The 21,308-nt window shown below is 39.9% G+C and overlaps 1 protein-coding gene across 3 annotated transcripts in view; it reads right to left on the bottom strand.

Moving 5' to 3' along the window:
* Positions 1–12,971: 12,971 nt before the first annotated feature.
* The window catches only part of PRIM2 (DNA primase subunit 2), a 223,184-nt gene continuing 214,847 nt past the window's right edge, over positions 12,972–21,308 (bottom strand). For 2 of the 3 annotated variants that reach the window (XM_074991105.1, XM_074991104.1), the window contains exon 14: positions 12,972–13,585. In XM_074991105.1, coding sequence (XP_074847206.1) covers positions 13,358–13,585 — 228 coding nt within the window. In that variant the 3' untranslated portion in view covers positions 12,972–13,357. Of the gene's footprint in view, positions 13,586–14,154; positions 14,352–21,308 lie in introns of all 3 variants that reach the window. The other variant, XR_012645098.1, reaches the window with a different exon arrangement.

Below are 21,308 nucleotides of genomic sequence, written 5' to 3' on the forward strand. Positions count from 1 at the left end.
TTCAGCAAAATAGCAGTAGGCTCATAATAACATCTCTCACAACATCTCATTGAAAACTCTGGGATTTGCCCAACTGAGCTTCAGCCTGACGAAAAGGGGGCTGCTTTTTAACATAGCCTGGTAAAGCTAATTGATTGTGGAGGCGAGATTGGAAGCAGATATACAATTCTTAAAACACCTTTAAGTCCTAAGCGTCCACAAAGTCTACTGTCTAGTAAGGATAACAGAACCTACTACTAAAACTGAAAGTCAGGAACTGGATCTGAGCCCACAGCGTTGAGCTAATTGGCTTACTGAAGACAGCAGAACAGAGCTCCTTGAAAAATTGGTGCTTTGTGCTTTAAATCTCCTCATGACAGATGATTCAATATACATAGACTGCATCAACCATGTAGCAAGAACACTACTTGTAAAAGCAACGAAGGGTCCTGTGGCACCTTATAGACTAACAGAAAAGTTTAGAGCATGAGCTTTCGTGAGTTAACTCACTTCTTCAGATATGAAGAAGTGAGTTAACTCACGAAAGCTCATGCTCTAAACTTTTCTGTTAGTCTATAAGGTGCCACAGGACCCTTCGTTGCTGCTACAGATCCAGACTAACACGGCTACCCCTCCAATACTTGTAAAAATGTCACAGATCAGATTCTATTAGGGTTATTAGTTTTACAATCACAAATTCTTTAAAATAAATGAGTTCTTAATAGAAACAGTTTTAGTCGCTGCAAAGCATTTTATAGGTAAGACACATTCTCCTCCCAAAACTCTAGTCAGGCACTCTGGTTAAGTGTTACACAGCTGCAGGGCTTTAAATAATGTGCAGCTAGGAGGGAGAGAAGTGGTTAGTTTCTTTGTAGGCCAATGACGTATGTGCTATTTCAGGAAGGATTATGTCACAGAGTAATTAAAGGAGACAAGTCTCATAGCACTGGAGAACTTGAGAATGAAGTTGGATGTGCCCATCATAAGGAGATGTCACAGGATGAGTCTTGGGACCCAGTGGGGTTCATTTTAGAGGTACATAGTCTGAATTGTTTTGTTTACCTTCCTGTTACGGGTTGACAAGGTGATTTCTCACATATGAAACACAGAAGTATTTCCTGTGTATCCCAGTAGCGGGCACCTAGCAACAGTCTGGAGGCTTAGAAGAAATAAAGATTGTCTCTGTGGTTGGGCTGCCCAAATTGCAACCAGATCACCACGGCTGCAACAGAAAATTTATATGAGATGCTGATCAAATGTATCTAGATGAAATTTTACTGTAACAATCTAAGAATGTCATTTGACTTTCTGAGCATCTCTAAGCAAGTCAGGAGGAGGGATCAATTTATCATGTCCCAATAATAGCTTTACAGTTTATTGGAAAAATCCCTTAAAGACTAAAACCTCCAACTGGCAGCTGAATGTAATGTTAAACCAAAATGTACTGTTGAACCCAAATGCTTGAGAAATCCCAAGGGCTCTCACAGACTGCCGTCACTGCAGAAATCTCTCAAAAGAGATCAGCTTTAACTAAAGCAGAGAGCCCCCCACAAAAATTGGCATTATTTAGTTAAAATAGAAATTCGAATACATTTCTGAGCTCCATAATTTACTCAGAATTCTTACAAACATGGCAATCTGACTACTTTATATTTCATAAATAGGAATGTTAAAAAGGACATGCATTGCCTTGTCTGCGTTACTAACAGCTTAAATTAACAAAGCAGAAAGGATACAAAGCAGGGTTACAAATATCAGAGGGGTAGCCAAGTTAGTCTGTATCTTCAAAAACGACAAGAAGTCCTGTGGCACCTTAGAAACTAACAGATATTTTGGAGCTTAAGCTTTTGTGGGCAAAGACCCAGAAGGTTACTTACTTGTAAATGGAGTTCTTCAGGATGGCTCTGCATAGTCACTAACATGCTCTGCACAGCCCTGGTTGCTTTACAGCAGAACCTTCTCCTTGCAGTATCTGTTAGAATGCTCTTGTGCCCCCTCGTTCCCCTCAGAGTCACAATGTTCTGAGAGCGACGCTCTCCCTCTGATGCCTCAGTTCCTTCTACCTCAATGCCACAGAACATCAAAAGACCAGAGATCTGACAAAGTGGTGAGGTGTGTTGATATGTGGAGCCATTTCAGAGTACTCTGGTTCCAAGTGGCTTTCATTTTATGTTGGAGTGGCTCTACATATTCACATGCCTGAGACAGGCAGATAAGTCCTGCTGAAAATAAGCTGGAGGAGACACAGGATCATAACTAAATGAAGACTGCAGCAGTTTTCAACCAAACCTATCACTGGCCCAAGTCTTTGCGAAAATGTGAACAGAATTCCAGACTGCAGCTCTGCAAGTTTCTGTAACAGGGACATGTCTAAAGCAGGCACAAGAGGTTGCCATTAGTCTGGTGGAATGCATTTGTACTGCCAAGGATTAACATTGAACAATACATTGCTTAAGCCACATAGAAATAGTCGGGCAAGAAACTTACACCTCATGCAGTTTTTAGCATGACACACAAGCCAGTCAGAGGCTTTTCAAAATGTTTCAGTCCTGTACAAATAATAAAAACAAAGGACCTTGTTACAGCCAATATTTCAAAAGCAGATTTCCCCCTTATATGGGAAGGCCTCACCATCCATGGATTCACAGGTCATGGTTTCATTTATTCAGGCTTCACTGAGCTACAGTGATAGCTTTAGGCCAGAAAGTCAAATTATTGGATAAGCTGCCAACTGGTCACACTCAACTTCTTACAACCATTGAGGAAAAGGATTATGTGCCCCAACAAGTTTTCAATGCCAATGAAACTGGCTTGTGCTGGAAAAGGATGCCCACAGAACCAGCCTGTCCAAGGAGGAAAGGACTGCACTTGGCTACAAGGGCAATGAAAGACAGGCTGCCCCTTCTCCTCTGTGTTAATGCCTCTGGAGTCTGCATGGAAAAACCTAGGTTGTTGCATCGCACGCTGAACCTCAGGGCACTAAAGGAAAAGAGAAAACAGTTTGCCAAGGTGAGATTTTTGTCTGGGGCTTTTTTAGAGGTCAAACAGACGGGCTTGGGTCAGAGCTGACATAGTTTTGAATTGATTCCACATCTGCTTTGCCCATAAGGTAGAAAAATACTATGGTACAAAGGGCTGTCCTTCAAAGCGCTACTCATCTTGAACAATGCCCCAAACCAGCCCCTGGCACTCTGCAATCTGGGTGATTGAGATTGAATTTGATTGCATTATCTTTGTGTTCCAGTTTGGCAGTTAATTTACGACTCCTAAGTTAAACTTGCTTGTTGACTGGTGAAACAGCAGGCAATAAAACATTTTTTGCAGACAACGTGTTGTTTCTGTGTTGCAAACACCTCCTCATCACATCTCCCAGTATTTGCGGTTCTCAAAATTTTCAGCTTTCTCTGGAACATAGTCCCTGCAAACTGCAAGTTCTTCCTGTACATACAAAAGTGAAATTAAGAAAGCAACTCCTTTCATACATTTTAGCTGTGTTTACAGGAAATTAAGCAGCTGGAAACAAGAAAAATAGACCTAAAAGCACAAAACTATCCAGTCTCTGCTGGCAAAGCTTTTGCAGACCACCAGTGTTCAATGATCCATAGCAGGTAAAACTCTGTTATGGTTCATAAGATGTGCAACATTTCACTAGCTGAATGACATGTTTTTAACTGTTAGGACTGACAAAAAAAAAAGTGGGAAGAAGGGGCTTTTGAAATCAGGGGGTCGTTTCAAAAGGTCCCTGGCTACGTGGGTGGCATGCTTTTCGAAAGCAGCACTTTCAAAGCATGTGTGGCCGCCATTATGCGAATGAGGCACTGCATATTTATGGCATTGCCTCATTAGCATCTGTCAAAGTGCCTCATTACAATGCCCCCTTCTGAAAAGAGGGGGCTAGTGTGGCCACAGCCTTAGATACATTGATTACAAGGCCAGGAAGGCAATTATAATCCTGGCATCTGACCTGCACCATGCGGGCCATTGAACTTTGCCCAGACATTCCTGCATCACATTCATAACTTTAGACTTAGCTAGAGCATTTTTGCATGGGTTAGCATTCATTTGATTTTTTTTAACTATATACATTACATGATACACAGCAAGGACTATGTCTTCCACTACATTTTACAATGCTTAGCACAATAGGGATTCAACCCTGATTGCACCTATGGCATATGACTGCAAATTAACTAAATAATAATGTGATACTACACCAAGTTTTTTTTAAACTAGTAATGTGCAGACTGCATAGAAAGGATGTAACTTTTTGTTTTGACTGTGCTACAAATAAACATATTATGTCCTTATTATTTCTTGGGTTCTGCCCTTCCACCATTTGCTTCATTACTTTTCAATTTGCTGTGCATGAAAATAGAACTGGAAAGGGCCATTTTACCACACTGATGCTGAGGAGAGCATTTGAAGGGCATGCCAGGGAGTTTTGCTTCATTCCCCAGACCATTCAACAGTCTTCTTTTCCTCCTTCATCAGAAAGAGAGTTAAGATGCTAAAAGATAGAATAATTCTTTTAGGGATTAATATGTAGAAAGGCGGGGTGAAAATCGTGGTGGTACAAGGTGACAATATTTTTGTTGCCAAGGTGAAGCACTGTTGGCCATGGTACTAAAATCAGAGGTGAGATTTAGCAAGACAAACTGAAATTCTCAGAATAATCTATTAATATGAGATGTTCACTGACAACACATGGTTGGCTTTTGATTCAGAAGGAATGACACAAGAGGACAAGCACGTGTGAGAGATGGAGGACCAATGTGCTGGAGGCACAAATACAAAAGAAATAGCATGACATAAAAGGCAGTGGCTGGGAGTAGTACAATGACAAGCACCATTTACTTGGTTAACATGAATTAAGGTATGGTATTTCACAGTGACACTCCTAGAAATTGTGATCAGTAACTCATGTCTTGCGTAAGAAAGGGAAAGATGTAAAAAGGAGACAAAGCAGCCATGTCCAGAAGAGTTGAGGTAATAGATGTCACAGAGTAATTCAAATGATATACAACCTTGCGAAGTCAGAAGAGAAAAATATGAAGAAAAAAATAAGAGTAATACTATAAAGAAGGGCATGTTATTCAAAAGTATTGTAGTTTAGCCTGCTTTAGCAATGTATGCTTGAGGAAAAGATGTAAAAAACAAAAGAAAGAACTTATAAGATGTCTCATATGTCTTATTTACAAACTTGAAGAGATATTTTCTGATATGCTAGAGTTGCCTCTCAGGGGCTCACTCATCTCTATGGTTTCTCAAGACTGAAGGATGTCTACCACTCCCATTGCTAATAGAATTAATACATTCAGAAGTAGAATCTCTGCAAAGGAGGGTACCTGGATATTTAAGCTTGGTGAGTTTTGCACAGTACTATTAGGGATTGTGTGGGAAGCTAGGAATACCAGTAGAGAACAACCAAGAACTTTTCAACTGTATGACCAACCTGATTTATTTCCAAGCAATTGTAAAGAAGTTTGACCTTTCAAGTATCTGAGTGGAGGATAGATGAGGGCCAAGATTTAGTAATTCAATAGTGGAATATTTTATATGAATACTAAGCATATTAATTTATCATATTTCAATTACATCAATCCTTGTCAGCAAAAAAATGAAAAAAAAAATTACAAGGTGGGTGGCCTCATTTTCAAAACGTGCTGAGTATTCCCCTCTGAACTTTTATTTGCATACTCACACAGGCCTTCATGAAGAGATATTATAGCTTGGCCTCCCAATCCTCTCTCTTGTGACAGTTTAAGTCGAAGGAGATTTGGCAATGGTCTACAAGGTGACCGTCCTCCTTGTGCGCTTCAAGCAATTTAAGTGTGGGTCACTCAGGGACATAGCTTTATTGCGGGAAACACACCGCTTGAAGCTTAATGATGAAGACAACTCAGACTAAGCACCAGGGATCAGCCAAAAAAACTGATAAAAACTGCCATCTTACTACTCATCTAATAACTTGATTAAAACTATTTCAGTATACAATGGAAACTCCACTGAGAGGACTTGCAAATACAAGAAAAGCAGTTCCAGTGACTGTCATGGCACTGAGGAGTTTTGGGTTTAACTGTGTGCTTTATACCGGTGCTAGCAGCAAGCAGCAACAAAGGCTGCGCGAGCTGCCCTGATGGGCATTGCTGACTTAAAAATCTTGCAGTGATTGCTTATGGGGCATGCACACACCAATAGCACATGTGCAATCACTCAGTGCAAAAAGTCTCTGTTACTCTAGTGTTTACTTTTTCACTGAAATGGGGAAAAATGCACTGCAATGACAAATTCCCCTAACTCCCACCCCCAAAAGAGAAAAATGTAGAATGGAGACTTAAGAATTTCTGTCTATTTTTCTTCAGACCAATAGACTGCATTTTCCTCTGGGAAATACAGTTGTCAAATTACTCAAACCCACTGTATTCACCAAAGGAATGGCTCCATTTTTGCATACGCCACTGGCAGACAAGTCACAGAAAGCATTCTGTACTCATTTGTTATATCCTATCCCCAATATTACAAAAGAAGCCTAGCAAATTGGACTAATTATCAAGTAGTTTGATGTTTCTCAACTCTTTTTCTTCCAGCTGCAAAGATGTCCTTACACTGAGCCTTGCATTCAGAGCTGCTGTTCAATAATCTCTTTAAATGGGCACTTAAATGTAATGTTAAACTGCTGTCTGCGGAAGACCTTGATTAAATTTGCAAATGGTAAGCTTTACCCCAAGTAGGAACTTGAAAATTAGCTCATTTTGTCTTTCAGGCTTAAAACCCAGAAGGGTTTTTTTTTAAAAGGTTGAAATGGACCAGAAAAGTTGACTTGCAAAGTACACGTTGCAGAGTCATTGTATAACAGCAAAAGCAGGTTACAATAAACAAAACATCCGCAAAGTTCCTCTGTATTTGGAAAAGGAGTATAAATTCCACATGTTCTTAAACCTTTTAAATTATTTTTTTCAGAGTGGAAAGCTCATTTTTGAATCATCTGATCCTTCAGAATCCTTATGACATCACATTTATGAGGAAATAATTTTCAGGATTCTTTTAGGGTATATTTCAATTAGCTAATGGTTTCTCCACAAGGAAGCCACTATCATTTATCAACAACTTCATTGGATTGATCACATGGTATGGACGTCTGATCAGAGCCTCCCAAACCAGATTCTGTTTTCTAAATTGGAGGAAGGACAGAGGAGCACTGGGAGCCAGTGGAAGCGATATAAGGACATACTGAAGGCACACATAAAAAAGTGAAGCATCAATGTTGACGCTTGGGAGAGTCTTGCTCAAGACCATCCCCAATGGAGAACGGTAATCCATGATGGGGTGGCACAATTTGAGAGGTCCCACCACATTGCAGACGAGGCGAGGTGGAAAAGAAAAGAGTGTCAAAAACTGCCCTGCACCCGTTCAAGAGCTACTAAAACCTGCCTCTTCTGTGATAAGATCTCTGGCTCCAGAATTGGGCTGATCAGCCATTAATGGACTCACAAATAGGAGGGTGACATGAAGATGTCCTATTCATTATCAAGTGACTGCCAAGAGAGAACGAAATTTCAATTAGATATTCTAAAGGGAAAAGCCAATTAGGTTAGAGAGAGAGAGAGAGAAATAGTTAAAACCATATGAAATAAAGTACAGGAGAATCTCTACTGAACACAGACATTTCAACCAGCTTCATTTGCCAACTTATTCATCCACTCTTGCTGTCTGCCTTTTGCATTTCTAATGGTATCTATCACTTCACAATTTCTCTTTCTCAGCGAGGTTACAAGACAATAGAACTATGTATACACTAGAGAGTTTCGTCAACAAAACCCAAGGAGTATGTAGACACAAATGCGTTTCGTTGACAGAAACTGTCAACAAAAAGAGCTGTGTAGATGCTCCGAGGGCCGTTTTGTTGACAGAGCAGATCAAAAGATTGATCTGCTTTTATGTGTAGATGTGGTCTGTCGACAGAAGTTTGGTCAGAACATCTCTTCTGACAGTAACTTGTGTAGACAGATGCTTCTAGTGTAGACATAGCCTCTGTGTCCATCCATTAAAAAAGTGATACTCTAACTTCCCCACCAGGCTCACTTTGTCTTGTCTATGTAGACCAGTGTTCCCCAATTTTATTTGGCCACGGAACCCTTATAAACTTGAAAGAATTTTGCAGAACCCCAAATAGTCTTACATATGGATTAACCCCTCTCAGCCCCAAATGGGCCTCTGGTACTAACCCATCCATCCAAAGAGGACCCCAGCCTAAACCTGCCTGAACAAACTCCCCCCGTTCGCTCCTCCCATTACCTCACCCAACATGGCAAACGAACCTACCTTAGCCACTGCTGCTCCTCTGACTTTAGTCCCAAGGGTCCAATTTCATTGGCCACCATGGCAACGCGAGGTCACAGACAATAAAAGGTGAGGACAACACAGGAACCACATGACCTATCTGCCTCCCCTTCAAAACAGCCATTGACTCCCCTTGCCCTGCCCTGATTATATGCGTGCTGGCTATTTTGCGAGTGATGGGCTCTCTGACTCCATGCCTTGCTGGCCACTGAAATAATGGAACTAAATTTAGTTGGTTTAATGGCCTAATGCCTCCCACCTTCCTGCTGGCTGTTACACCAATTAAATGTAGTTCTACCATTCTACTGTTTCAGTGGCAGCAGTGCAGGGAGCCACAGAGGAATCCGCAACAACAGCGTCCAGAGCTGCAAATGACTTCTTAGAGCTGCACGCAGCTCCAGAGCCACAGGTTGCCAACCCCTGATCCTTTTATCACAAGAACCCTTATTTTCACTTTGCAGAACCCTGGGGTTCTGTGGAATGCTATCTGGGAAACACTGATGTAGACTGTAATTCTTCAGCACAGAGACTCTTTCTTACTAAATGTTTTGTATGTAAACTGAGTCCAAACCAACAGGGCTACTGGTTCTACTACAACACAAATTCTCATTTCTTTTTTGTTCTTGGGTATCAAACCTATTGAGGGGCTTATTAAAATTTGGCATATGTCCGCTTTTTGTCTTGAGAGATGATGATCAGCAGTGGTGTTGAGGATCTATGGGCACTGTTTGATTCTGCAGCTTCTCTCCTGGCTTGTCAGTCTAATATTGGATTAGCACTGTTGACTGCAATAACCACATGGCAGTCTATTTCCAAATTCTTGAATCTGAGAGTTTTTCCTTCCAAGTTGAAGTCCTTTTGCATGGCTTACACATAGAGGATGATGTGCCCTGTTACAGCAATCGTCTCCAGATATTTCAATCTGATGATGTAAATTCACAGTATTTTGGATTGACGCTGAAATTTTTCATGGTGTGTTTGCATGTGTCCCTGAATCTTAGTTTTGGTCTTCCTCTTCTTCTCAAGCCATATGACAGTTCACTGAAGAGGTTTTCTTTGGGAAGACATTCGTCACCCATTCTTCTCACATGACCAACCCAACATGGTCTTCGGCTGTTAAGGATCGCTATGAGGCTGGGTATGCCTCATCTTAACAGGACATCTGCATTTGAAACTTTATCTTCCCCATTGATATTCATAATTCTGCGGAGGCAGCGAAGATGGAAGCTGTTCAGTTTTTTCTCCTAGTTCGAGTAGGTGGTCCATGCCTCAGAACCATATAGCAGGATACTCAGTACACATGCCTGGTAGATTAGTATCTTTGTCTTCACTGTCAGTTTAGGATTGTTCCATGCTCATTTCATAAGTCTGCCAAAAATCGTAGCTGCCTTCCCAATTCTGATGTTCAGTTCTTTGTCCATGGATAGGTTTGTGGTGACAGTAGATCCAAGGTAACAGAATTGTTGAACTGCATCTAATGGGCTGTTATCCAGAATGTCATTGGGTCACTGAGGTATACCTTGAGTAAATTCAACAGTTTTCTTCATGCTTGTGTCAAGGGAAAACAACTTGCAAGCTCTGGATAGAGAATCCATCAGTGACTGTAGCATGTCTTCATTATGAGCAACAAGAGCTGCATCATCTGTGAAGAGGAGCTCCCTGATGAGGACTTTCTTGACCTTAGTTTTGGACTTGAATTTTGCCAGGTTGTAGAGAGAGCCATCTAATCTTCTGTGGAGAAATACATCCCTGTGTGAGTTTTGAAATGTGCAATTTAGTAGAACCGAGAAGAATATGCCGAAAAGGGTAGGGGCAAGAACACGTCTTTGTTTGACTTTCTGTTCATTGCAGCCGGTTCCGATGTAAATCCATCATATTGCACTGTTGCTTTCCTGTTTTTGTGAAAGGATGTTATGACCTTGAGTAGGGTCGGTGGGCAGCCAATCTTGGTTAATACTCTGTATAGTCCTGATCTACTGACTGTGTCAAATGCCTTTGTTAAGTCCACAAATGCAATGAATAATGGCTTTCCTTGTTCTTTGCACTTTTCCTGTAGTCGTCAAAGAGAGAAAATCAAGTCCATTGTTGACCTGCCAGCCCTGAAGCCATATTGTACTTCTGAATAGACTCGATCTGTGAATTTTTGCAGGCTTTTGAGAATGACACAGCTTGCCTGTGATACTCAGTAACGAGATGCCTCTGTAGTTGTTGCAGTCACCGTTGTCACCTTTGTTTTTAGAGTGATGATGATTGCATCCTTCATGCGTGTGGGACATCACCTGCTCTCCAACATTTTAGGAGTAAATCACAGAAGGAGGGAAAGAACACAGCCTTGTCTGCCTTCAGGACTTCAGCTGGGGTTCTGTCATTTCCTGGCATTTTTCCATTGCAGAAAGCATCAAGAGCTTGAGAAAAGTTCCTCCTCCATCGGCTCTGCATCTAGTTGAGACATTTCTGGAAGAGTTGGAATGAAGTTGTCAAGTTCAGGTTGCATTGCATGCTCATGGGAACGAAGACCTGAGTAGTGTTCCACCCATCTGGACATCTGCAGCTTTTTGTCTGTGATCACCTGTCCATTTAAATGCTTCAGTGGGACGACATTGGTAATGTTTGGTCTGAGTGTATAGCTATTCACCAGCTGGAAAGGAGTCAATAACTTTCTGAAGATTATAATAAAAGTGGTCCTTGTCTTCAGCGTATGATGCCAACTTGGATGCATAAGCAATGATGATGTTGACACATCCAGATGGTGCATAGCTTCAGGGATATAACAAGCTCTGATTCAGCTGTGGGCATATTGATAGATTTCACCAGATTGTTCAGAACAGCAAATCCAACTCCAGAGAGGTGGTGTTCCTCTAAACTCAAGCCCTTCCAGAAAAAAGTGTAGTTGGTTACTTTCACTGACCCAGAATCTGCCAGCTGCTTTCCTGGAGAGCAGCGATGTTGATGTTCCATTTGTGTAGCTGTGATCTCTGACTGCTGTTTCGCATATTGAGTCCATGTTCGTAAGGTCATGGGCAGATTCAAGTCTGGGACACATGGTCTGCACATTCCAGCTACCAAGCTGGAGGCAAGTTGATTTATTATTTTGTTTTTTGGCAGGTACATAATTTACATCTACTTTTCCATTTTTGGTCTATCCCCAAGCGCCCAATGAGAAAGGCAGACTTGGTGGGTCAGTACCACATTGACCAGGGGCTGCCCAGCTCGAGACAGGCTGGTAGCTGACCAGTGGAGTGCAATGACTCCTCCCACCAATGAAAGTGACCGGTGGCATCCTCCTCTTTGCTAGTTGAGAAGGGCTTATAACTCATAACTGCCACTTCCTGTGTTGTTTCCATGCTATCACCAATGATGGAGTGTCCTCACCATTTGGCACCCTCTTACATGCTGCATTGCCTGGGCTAGCGTTTGGAGCAAGGGCATTGCCCAAGCGCCACTATCCCCCTCTCGGTCGCCCCAGTTGACTCCAAAGGAAAGACAGAAGTCAGTACATTTGGAACTGAGATGACTGCAAAAATTAAGCTTGTTAAAATCTAATAAAAATTATTAAAATTTAACAGACAGTTAATTAAGTGAAGGATTCTGCAATGGTTAGGGTGCTGGCCTTCGACTTAGGACTCCTTGCTTCAACAATGGATTTCTGTGTGACTTTGGGCAAGTGATTTATGCCCAGATTGAGAGATGGTGCCAAATTTGGACAGAAGTGGTTGCTGGGATGCAAAGTGAATCATCATGAAGTATTAGAACAGGACCTAGGATGCCCCACAATGCCCCGCACCTTGCCTTGGCAGCAGAACACGAAGAGGAGCACTGGTGACAGCTGCCCAGTATTGTTCTGACTGCTGTTGCAAGTGCTGTTGAACTGCTGTGCAAGCTGCTTACCATGTACACACACAACAAAGGTTTCACTGCTATGCTCTGAAAGCAGCACTGTAACTGATTGTGCTTTAGTTCAGCTAGTGCACACTAAGCTGTAGAATTCTAAATGATTTAAGTACCGAAATCACTTAGGTTTCGCAACACTGACTAAACCAATATCCATCTACATTTAGGCTGTGTCTACACTACAAAAATAACATCTAAGTTGCTTACTTTGAAGTACAACTTGAAAGTAGAGCGTCTACACACACCCTACTTTGAAGTTAAACTACTCCATTCCCAGGAATGGAATAAGAACTTGGAAGTTGGGTTCCCTACTTCAAAGTTAACTTCAAAGTAAGAGACAAGGTGCGCAGATTCTCTGCTGGCTACTTCGATGTAGTGCCTAACTTCGAAGTTGTTTCCGAGTGTAGACACACCCTTAAAAACTCTGGCTCTTAATCTCTTTGTGCCACAGTTCCATATTTATGAAACTGGAACGATTGTACTCCCAGTTTGTCAAAGGACAGCTGTGACAATAAAATTTTAAAAGATTGTAATTCAGACAGTAATGAAGGCCATGTACACTCCTTAGATAGAAAAATCAGAACTTCTATAATATTCTGAATCCTATGCCTAATCATAGTGTATAAATAAATACTACTAATTGGACGATATCCCCACATCCCAAAAAATAATATTTCTTAAAAAAGATAAATCTGTGAACATGGTTTAGGCAGACTGGTATCACTCTAGAAACAAAAATGAACAAGAAAATATCAGATTTTTACATTTCAGCGTGTTTATTAAGAAAAATGGTGAAGAGATAGATAAAAATGAGGAGTGTAAGATGGCATATACACAAATGCTTATGGCAAGATAAACAAGAAACAGAAAAATAGTTACATCCAGTAATATCATTCAACTACCTTTTCGTTCCCATGTCAAGCAGTTTGAAATTGACTACACTTTGGAGCTTATGTGCTTTAACTACAAGGAGAAATACTGCATGTAATTACAATTCATGTATCTCTTCGTTCCCTTTATCAGCCAACCTGAGCATTACGGGCCCAAATTACAAAAGCCAGGCACTTACTTCCTCACTATTAAGGAAAATTTTGCTAAAAATTCCAGGGGAATAATGAAGGGGAGGAAAAAAAAACAACCAAGCTTCTCAGTCTTCTGTGAAGTATGCATCCAATCCCTCCATTTCTGTCTCTGTGCTTGTGTTTGAAGAAGTGGGAATGGAACATGAACTTGTACTTTTCTGACTATTCAGATTTTGCTGGGAGTTTTCTGGTTCACCTGGCTCTTTCTTCACTTCTCTCCCACCACTAAGTAGCTTCTGACTCTCCACAAAATATTGATTGGGATGATTCAAAGAAAACCCAATATCCGCAACCTGTACACAAATGGAAAGGAAAATTTATTACACAGTATTTGAAAAAGATGAACTTCAGGTTAACATTTATATAAAAATGAGTGTGTGTGTGTGTGTGTGTGTGTGTGTGTGTGTGTGTGTGTGTGTGTGTGTGTGTGTGTGTGTGTGTGAGAGAGAGAGAGAGAATCATTTTACAGAAACTTGTCTGATTTAATACTATCATGACAAGGATCCAACCTCAACACAAACCTCCTTCACCTACATTTTAGGAATAAAACATTATTGATTTTAAGGCCTCAAAAGATATGACTGTACTGTTTTAGGACATACAAATAAATTGTAAATAAAACATGTCAAATAACCTAAGTGTGGAAGTACACATGCTGTTGCAGTTTCACCTGGTGAACCCAACCGACTCTTTATATCCATTTTTTCCCCAAACATTTGAGAGGGTGGGACAGAGGGAGGTTCCAGACTAGTCTAGGATGAATGAGCCAGAGAGGAACAGCAATAAGGATGAAGTTGCATGAAACAAATCTGGATTGGCTCTCAGTACAAATGTGAGGTGATGGGAAACACAGTAGACTCACCTCTGTCCCTACTCTCACACCAGCCCTAGGTGATGTTGATCACAAACATGAATTTCTAGTAAGCAAGGCAGCAGGCCTTATTTCTTGTCTGTGCTCCACCAGCACTTGGCTAAGCTGCAACAACATGTGTGATCCAGTTCCACGGAAGCCCAGTGGGCCCTTGTTCTACACCAAACATCACATAGGGTTCTGATTAGCTGTGAAGAAGGAAGAGGAATTCTCATTATAATGTGCATTCTATTTTAGCTTTAATTGCTTCCTAAACTCAGGCATGTGTCTTAATTCAGCTACTATAATTACATATTTTGGTTTGTGATTGCTACTATTACTTAATTCTCTAGTCATTTACACAATCTGAAAAACAGTTATCAAACATATCAAAACATGAAAAATAACCTTCCTCTGTAAGCCTTTCACACGTCTAAAAGCAAGCCACTCAGCTGTATCCATTTCACTACCTCATTTGTAACCCCCATCCCTCTTTTTAGGTGCTTATAAATTTTCAAACATCTACAGAAAAAGCCATAAAGTCATTTAAAAGGAGCGCTTAGGTATGTTCTCCCCAGCATTCTACCCCACACCACCACCTTCTCCCAAGTCATACGAAAACAAGGGAGAACAGTTAAAAAGGTCATCAACTCTGGAATCTGGTGAACCAAGATGGGAGGGCAAATTCCAAAGCTCAGATCCAACAACTAGGAATTCTCAGCTGCCAATATCCTTCCTCTTTGTATTGAGAAGACTGTTTTGGTGTAAAGGCCATAATATTATATGAAAAAAATATTTAGGACTTTATAGGTCAAACCCAACAATTTACAGCTCACCTGTAAGTTAATTCAAAGCCAACGCAATCTTGTAACATAGGTGTAATGTGCTCATTTTACATGAAGCATTGCTGACTAAGTGTGCAGCTTAATTTTCTGCTAGTTGAAAGGTTTTAAATTAGACTTGTATTATAATAATACAATAATACAAAAGTAGGCTCAATGTGAAAAAAAAAAAACCTACAGTGACATCCTACATAAGAATGAAAAGGTCACAACTTCCATGTGAAATACATGATGAAAAGCAGTCTTAGCAAGTGCAACAGTTGAAGAATTTAGAAGCAACTGGGACTCCAACATGACCGTCAGACTGCAAACCTTAGAAACAAGTAGGGCACCTACACACCTCTCCCCTAATGTGTAGGGCTAATTAATCTCTGATACTTCTTCTGGCTATTCCCCTATTCTTTAAGATTCATCTCTGTATTATGTTGGTGCGTCTTGCCCAGCCTACACCAGCAAGGTCAGAAGGGAGAGCTCATATTGAAGGCTCAATCCAAATTTCTCTACTAGCTATCCTATTCCATCCTTAGAATTTTAGTTCATTTTTCTGGAAAGTAACTCCTTTTTCTCCTCTTACAAAAAAATAGAACAAGCTATGAAATATCTGCTTCTATCAAAAAGAAGCTGAACAATGACATATATAGGCAGATTTACAAACAGGTCATGAGTATTTACTCACACAACTCATTAAATTCAACAGAATCTTGTAGTCTGCTCTGAAACTCTTAAATGTAGACTCCATAAATAATACCAAGTTATTTTAGAACATCCGCAACTGCAATTTGGACAACTCTGTTTTAAGGAAATTCCGCACGTATGCTCTATTACTTTTTTACTGCTTCTTCTCAGTCTATTTCCCCCAAAAATAAATTTTCACAAGAATTTTTCTGTGTGATAATATACTGTTCTGATGGCACAAAAATAATCTGAGGAAATTAATGGATTGTTTGATCCACAAATAAAAAAAACAGAAGCACATATTTCTATTTCCTTGTTTTGTGTGTTTAGTGAGACTGTTACTTCAGAAGAAGTATTATTTATTTTGTAATTAACCGTCATAATTGCAACTTTTAAAAGTTGTATCAGTAAGTCTTCCTTAAAGGTTCTTTGTGTCATCAGAAGTTAACCAGACAGTTAACAGACTGAAAGTGAATTTCCTCAGCAAGTTTATCAGTTCAATTTACTGAAGCAATTAATTCAGAATTGAAAATTAAAAATAAAACTCTGTATGATGTTCTGTAAAGAAAAGTTGAGTTTATAATATATACTGATCCTGATGGAAGGAGATTTTATTTTAAACAAATCTGTTTATTTCATTTAATGGGTGATGATATAAACATTTCAATCATCAACATTTTTTTCTTCACATTGACCTTCACACAAACATTGGTCTCATATTTCTCCTGTAGCAAATGCGGCTTTGAAAGGAAGTGAGGCAACAACTCAGCCGCAGTTGCACCACTGGGATCTTTAGGTTTTAATCAAGCAGTTTCCAATGACAGATAATAACAAGGTGGCTAATATTACAAAAAAAGCCATATGGAACAATTATGGTGCTGCAGTGAATGGAGTCAATTAGTGGTAGTTCATTTTCAAAAACTTCCACCTATGAGAGAGTTGATCACAAAGGACAATGGTAAGAAAATGTACATTCTCCATTCTTCCTGCTTTAAATAGGAAAGAATATAGGGACATTCCTTTTCCAAATAAAGTAGGGAAGAGGAATAGTTTAAAAAATTAGAAACGTAATAACATTAAAACTTCAATATTGGAAAAGGTATAACAAAGTTGACAGTCTTCTCTATAATTATAAGAAAAGATTTTTGCTTACATTTTTAACTTCATGTACTCTCGCTACACAGATCTAAAATGTTCTGTATTAGAAAGTTCACAGTTACAATCAAGATTTAAGTTAGATATTTTTCAAAACTTTGTTTTAAAAGCCTGCAAGAATAGTTAATATTTACAAGCACTTACGAATAATATTTTTTTAAAAAGACACAAATTAAACTGCTGCTATATCAATTGCTAAAGAAGCATCACCTGTGCAACTTATGTATGCGTTAATAATAATTTAAATCAAAGATGTGTTAGCCAGTTTATTATTTATCTCCATGCTTAAAACTGAGGCCTTAAATATGTTGACATCAGTGTAATTTTTCTTTAAAATTGTTATTACTTGACCATATGCAACTCAGATCTTTGATTTCTTTAGTAAGGATATAAGCTTCTCCTGAAAGTGATGGACCACCCAGATTACTGTTATACTCTTTGGGGACTTTGTGATAGTTACATCAAGTAACAAAGGAATTTCTAAACTGCACACATGAGATATAGAGATGTACATAAAATTACAAACTCCCTGCAGTTAAAACCCTTACTTCGGTGTCCTCACCACTCTCAGAGCCAATTGGTCAGTCCTTTTAGTATCTCAGCACCTTCCTGTCCGGTCTTGTCTTTTTTATTTTGGTCAGTGAGCATCCCTGCTAAAGGCAATTTTTTTTTTTTTTAGATTAAATTCCAGCTCTCTGCATCAGATGATGATCTGAAAAGCTTTGAGTTCCTTGTCAGGCGATTCCTTCCCTCCTAGCTTACAGTGCACTGTAAGTCTACACTAAGTTTACACTTACATGGTACTCGATGGGCCACGATCGAGCTTTCAGAGCTCAATTGTGCTGTGTGTGTGAAGATGCAGCAAAATCAATCTCTGGGTCAACCCTGGTACTCCACACTATTGTGTGGAGGAAGGGACATTGGCAGGAGCCCAAAAAGTCCCATTCTACACTAGGGCAGAAAGCCTATTCTGATACATCAACTCTAGCTATGCTAACGGTGCAGCTAGAATTGCGTATCTGGGACTGACTGCTTTCTCGTGCAGACCAGGCCCAAAAAAAGCTTTTCTCCTTATGTACCTCATTGTCCTAATATTTCTTCCACTTGTATGGAAGAGGACCTGATTAATTCCTTGCCACTTCTCATTTCAGTAACCTTCTTTCATAGTGGGCATAAAGTCTCTTTTAACACCCGCTGGATATTTTAGTCCATTACAGAAATTAAAAAAGGCAAAAGTAAAGGTGCAGTACAATTGGTAATCAAAATGGCATTCAAAAAACAAACGGAACCTGCAGACTAATACAGACATATGCAGAGAAGCACTAATTTGTCACAGACCACAACAGAATGTAAGAGACTTAATTATTAAAATGTATTGGCTGTCTGTCACCTTAACTCCCTGTAAACTTGCTATATTATAGATGCAAACAGCAAGATAAAACCATGGATCTCTTTTTGAAAAGGCCATAAAAAAATCGCAAGTTAGCTATCCCAAACTGTAAGAATTATCAGAAGAGCAAATTTTTTTTTTCTTTTTATAAAAGTGGCAGATGCCTGAAATTTCAGTCACACTTTCTTCTTCAGGGCCAGTGGGGACATACAATTTACAACTGGTAACAGTAAAGTCACAGAAAATTACTTTATAACAATGCATAAATGACTCCACATCAAAAATGCATATTATTTACACTCATACATGCTGCCTATGAAACACATTGTCATATAGGCCTAAAGTTCCCAGCATCCCTCATCGGTATACCAAAGGAAACTAAAAGAGAACAGTTGCCTTTGAGAATACTGAAATACATAGGCTATGCCCCGAAAAAATGGATACATATGTAGGTGTAATCTGCTTTCATTACCTATTTTTACAACTGCATTTGGTTGTTTTTATCTTCGTGTGTCCTAGCTAGTACAAAATGTGCTTGTTAAATAAAATGATTGACTCTGCTATTTGAACCATTTATGAAACTGTAAATGAAACAAGAAAGTAGGTAGGTACACTGTCAACAAGCACAAACAGAGGAACTGAGTTGGGTACTAAACCTGGATCAGACCTCTTGAATCTCGAATAGGTGTGAAAAATAATGGAAAAATTACTCAAGTTCACTTCGTATTACATACAGAATGGAAATGTATGGGGGACATGAATCATCTTGAAGGTGTGTAGGAAAATGGTAATTATCAATGTGACATTAACACGATTGGATAATGTAAGCACGTAATCAACTACAAAATGTCATGGGCAAGTAAAATATATTAACAAGCAGGGCATAAAAGTTTAGGTTCCAGAGAGAGAAAGTTGAAACACAGGGACACTTGCAAGCCTATTCTCTAGACTGCTGTTGTAATCTTTTTCCTTTCCAGGCTGTGCTCTCTTGTGTTTGATTAGCAAACACCAATTTAGCTTGATTACCGATCAGAGAGATGTCAGATACTCTAAACTGAGCCCCACTGCACTGTAGAGAAATTATACCTCTACAGGATTATGAGGTATTTTTTTGTCTAGCAGTGCTTGGAAATTTACAGAATTAAGTAATTTAATCCATTTTTATAGGCCATTAAAGAAGGAAATATATTTCAAAGTAGCAACCCGGTAAACAGCTGATTCAGATCTCATTAAGCCATTCTTTTAGCAGTGCAATAAAATTTAATTCATTAATTTTACAAAACAGAATTATCTAATTAACAAAAAATTAAGCCACTAGCATGGGCTTCATATCCCAGGAAACTAGAATATTAAACACACGTAACTACAGAACATTTCTTTCCTGATTCTGATGACAACTACGAAAGCTAATCTGGTCACTTGAGACATGGAACAATTAGACCTACATACCGGATAGGCTTTGCAGTGGGGAATTATGATCCAAGGACTTCTTGGTACCCATTGGTAAAAGGCACAGGGATGCATAGAGTTAGAGGGACCTCCTGCATCTGGCTTTGGTATAAATGTTCAAAGAGTGTCTGATAAGGTCCCTATTGAAAGCTTTTGTGTCACACTGTGGCAGGGTGGACTACCCCAAAGCCCTCTGCTGGAAGCTTGTGGCCTTACCACACACTGTCCCAAAAGGGAATAAAGAGGTCCTCCAAGCAAACTAGAGTGGCTGTAGGGGAAGCAACCAATCAGGGGCCTGGAAGGCCACATAAAAGGAGCTGAAGAACAGAGCACTATCACCACTGACAGCGACCTGTGGAGAGCTTTTTGCAGACTGGCTCCATGCTGGGACGTTCAGATAAAGCCTTGAGGTAAGGGGAATGAAGATGCCTCCAGGATGGAAGCCTTTGGGGCACCACTCTATTCCAGGGTAGAAATGGACTAAGGAACACAACAGAAGGCACCAAGAGAGGCCTGATTAGATATGTACCCTGGAAGGTACATATGCAAGCTCTGCTGTCCCTCTACAGGTAAGCAGTAGGCACGCTCCAATCCCACAACACTCTGAAATTCAACCCCTGTTCTACTGGACACTCTGCGTAGCCAAAGTCTGAGGGCTGGGTCACAGAAGACTGTCCCTAAATAGAAAGTGTAGACACATGGAGTTAGCCACGAGAGGCGAGAGATGCCTGTCTACCTAACTATATATAAACTGAGTGTTGTATACTTAACAACGAATGTCAAATTACAGCCTGAGCAAAATGCTAATCAGGTAATTGTGAAGTCTTCAGGGGAGAGTCTACACAGGAAAAAAAGGAGTGAAGGAGATTCTGTTCACAAGTGAAACCAGTGAATGGCTGGAACTACAGCTGGGGTGCAAAGGCACATTCAGGTACAACCTGAGGAGTGATCAGAAGATATACTGCTAGTCAGAGAAAGAGAGGTGAAACTGGTAAAAAAAATTTTTGTTTATCTCAATTACGTTGGGACTACAGGTTGAACCTCTCTCGGCCAGCAAACTCTAATCTGGCATGATTTTCATTAGCCAGACAACCCCTCATCATGGGCATGGTCAAGTTTCCCATGGTCCCATAAAATTAGTTTCCAGCCACCAGTCCTAGCTCTTAGTGTTCTGTGCTGTTATTTGGCTGTGATTTACCCCTACATGTCTTCTAAGAGCCAAGTAAGCAGTGGAAGCATTAGTAAAGTACTAAACTCCTGTCGTCTGGTAAATTCTCTCATCTGGTCTCGAGGGCGTCGGACGAGAGGCTCAACCTATATAAGTATAATCCTGTTCTTGTCCTTTCTGATTTTGTTCTCCAACCCAAGTATCAATGGTATTGGGAGAAATGCACAAAACAGCTTCTTTATTATTAGACACCAGAAATTAAAGATACTATGTTTATATGTGATGAAAGACATTTAAAAAAGCTAAAAAGAGCTTTAATTGGTTTTAGTTGCACCCATTACAACTTCCACTAGGCTTTTGTCCTCATCAATTCTTTTTTGGAAACGTCAGTCCTTATGATAATATTCAAAAATACTAACCTCTCAGAAGCACTTTATTTTGCTACATCTTATTGTTCTCTTCCATTTTATGTGTCTGTATTACAGAA

The sequence above is a fragment of the Carettochelys insculpta genome, chromosome 3, assembly GCF_033958435.1.
Source record: "Carettochelys insculpta isolate YL-2023 chromosome 3, ASM3395843v1, whole genome shotgun sequence".
Taxonomy (NCBI): Eukaryota; Metazoa; Chordata; order Testudines; family Carettochelyidae; genus Carettochelys; species Carettochelys insculpta.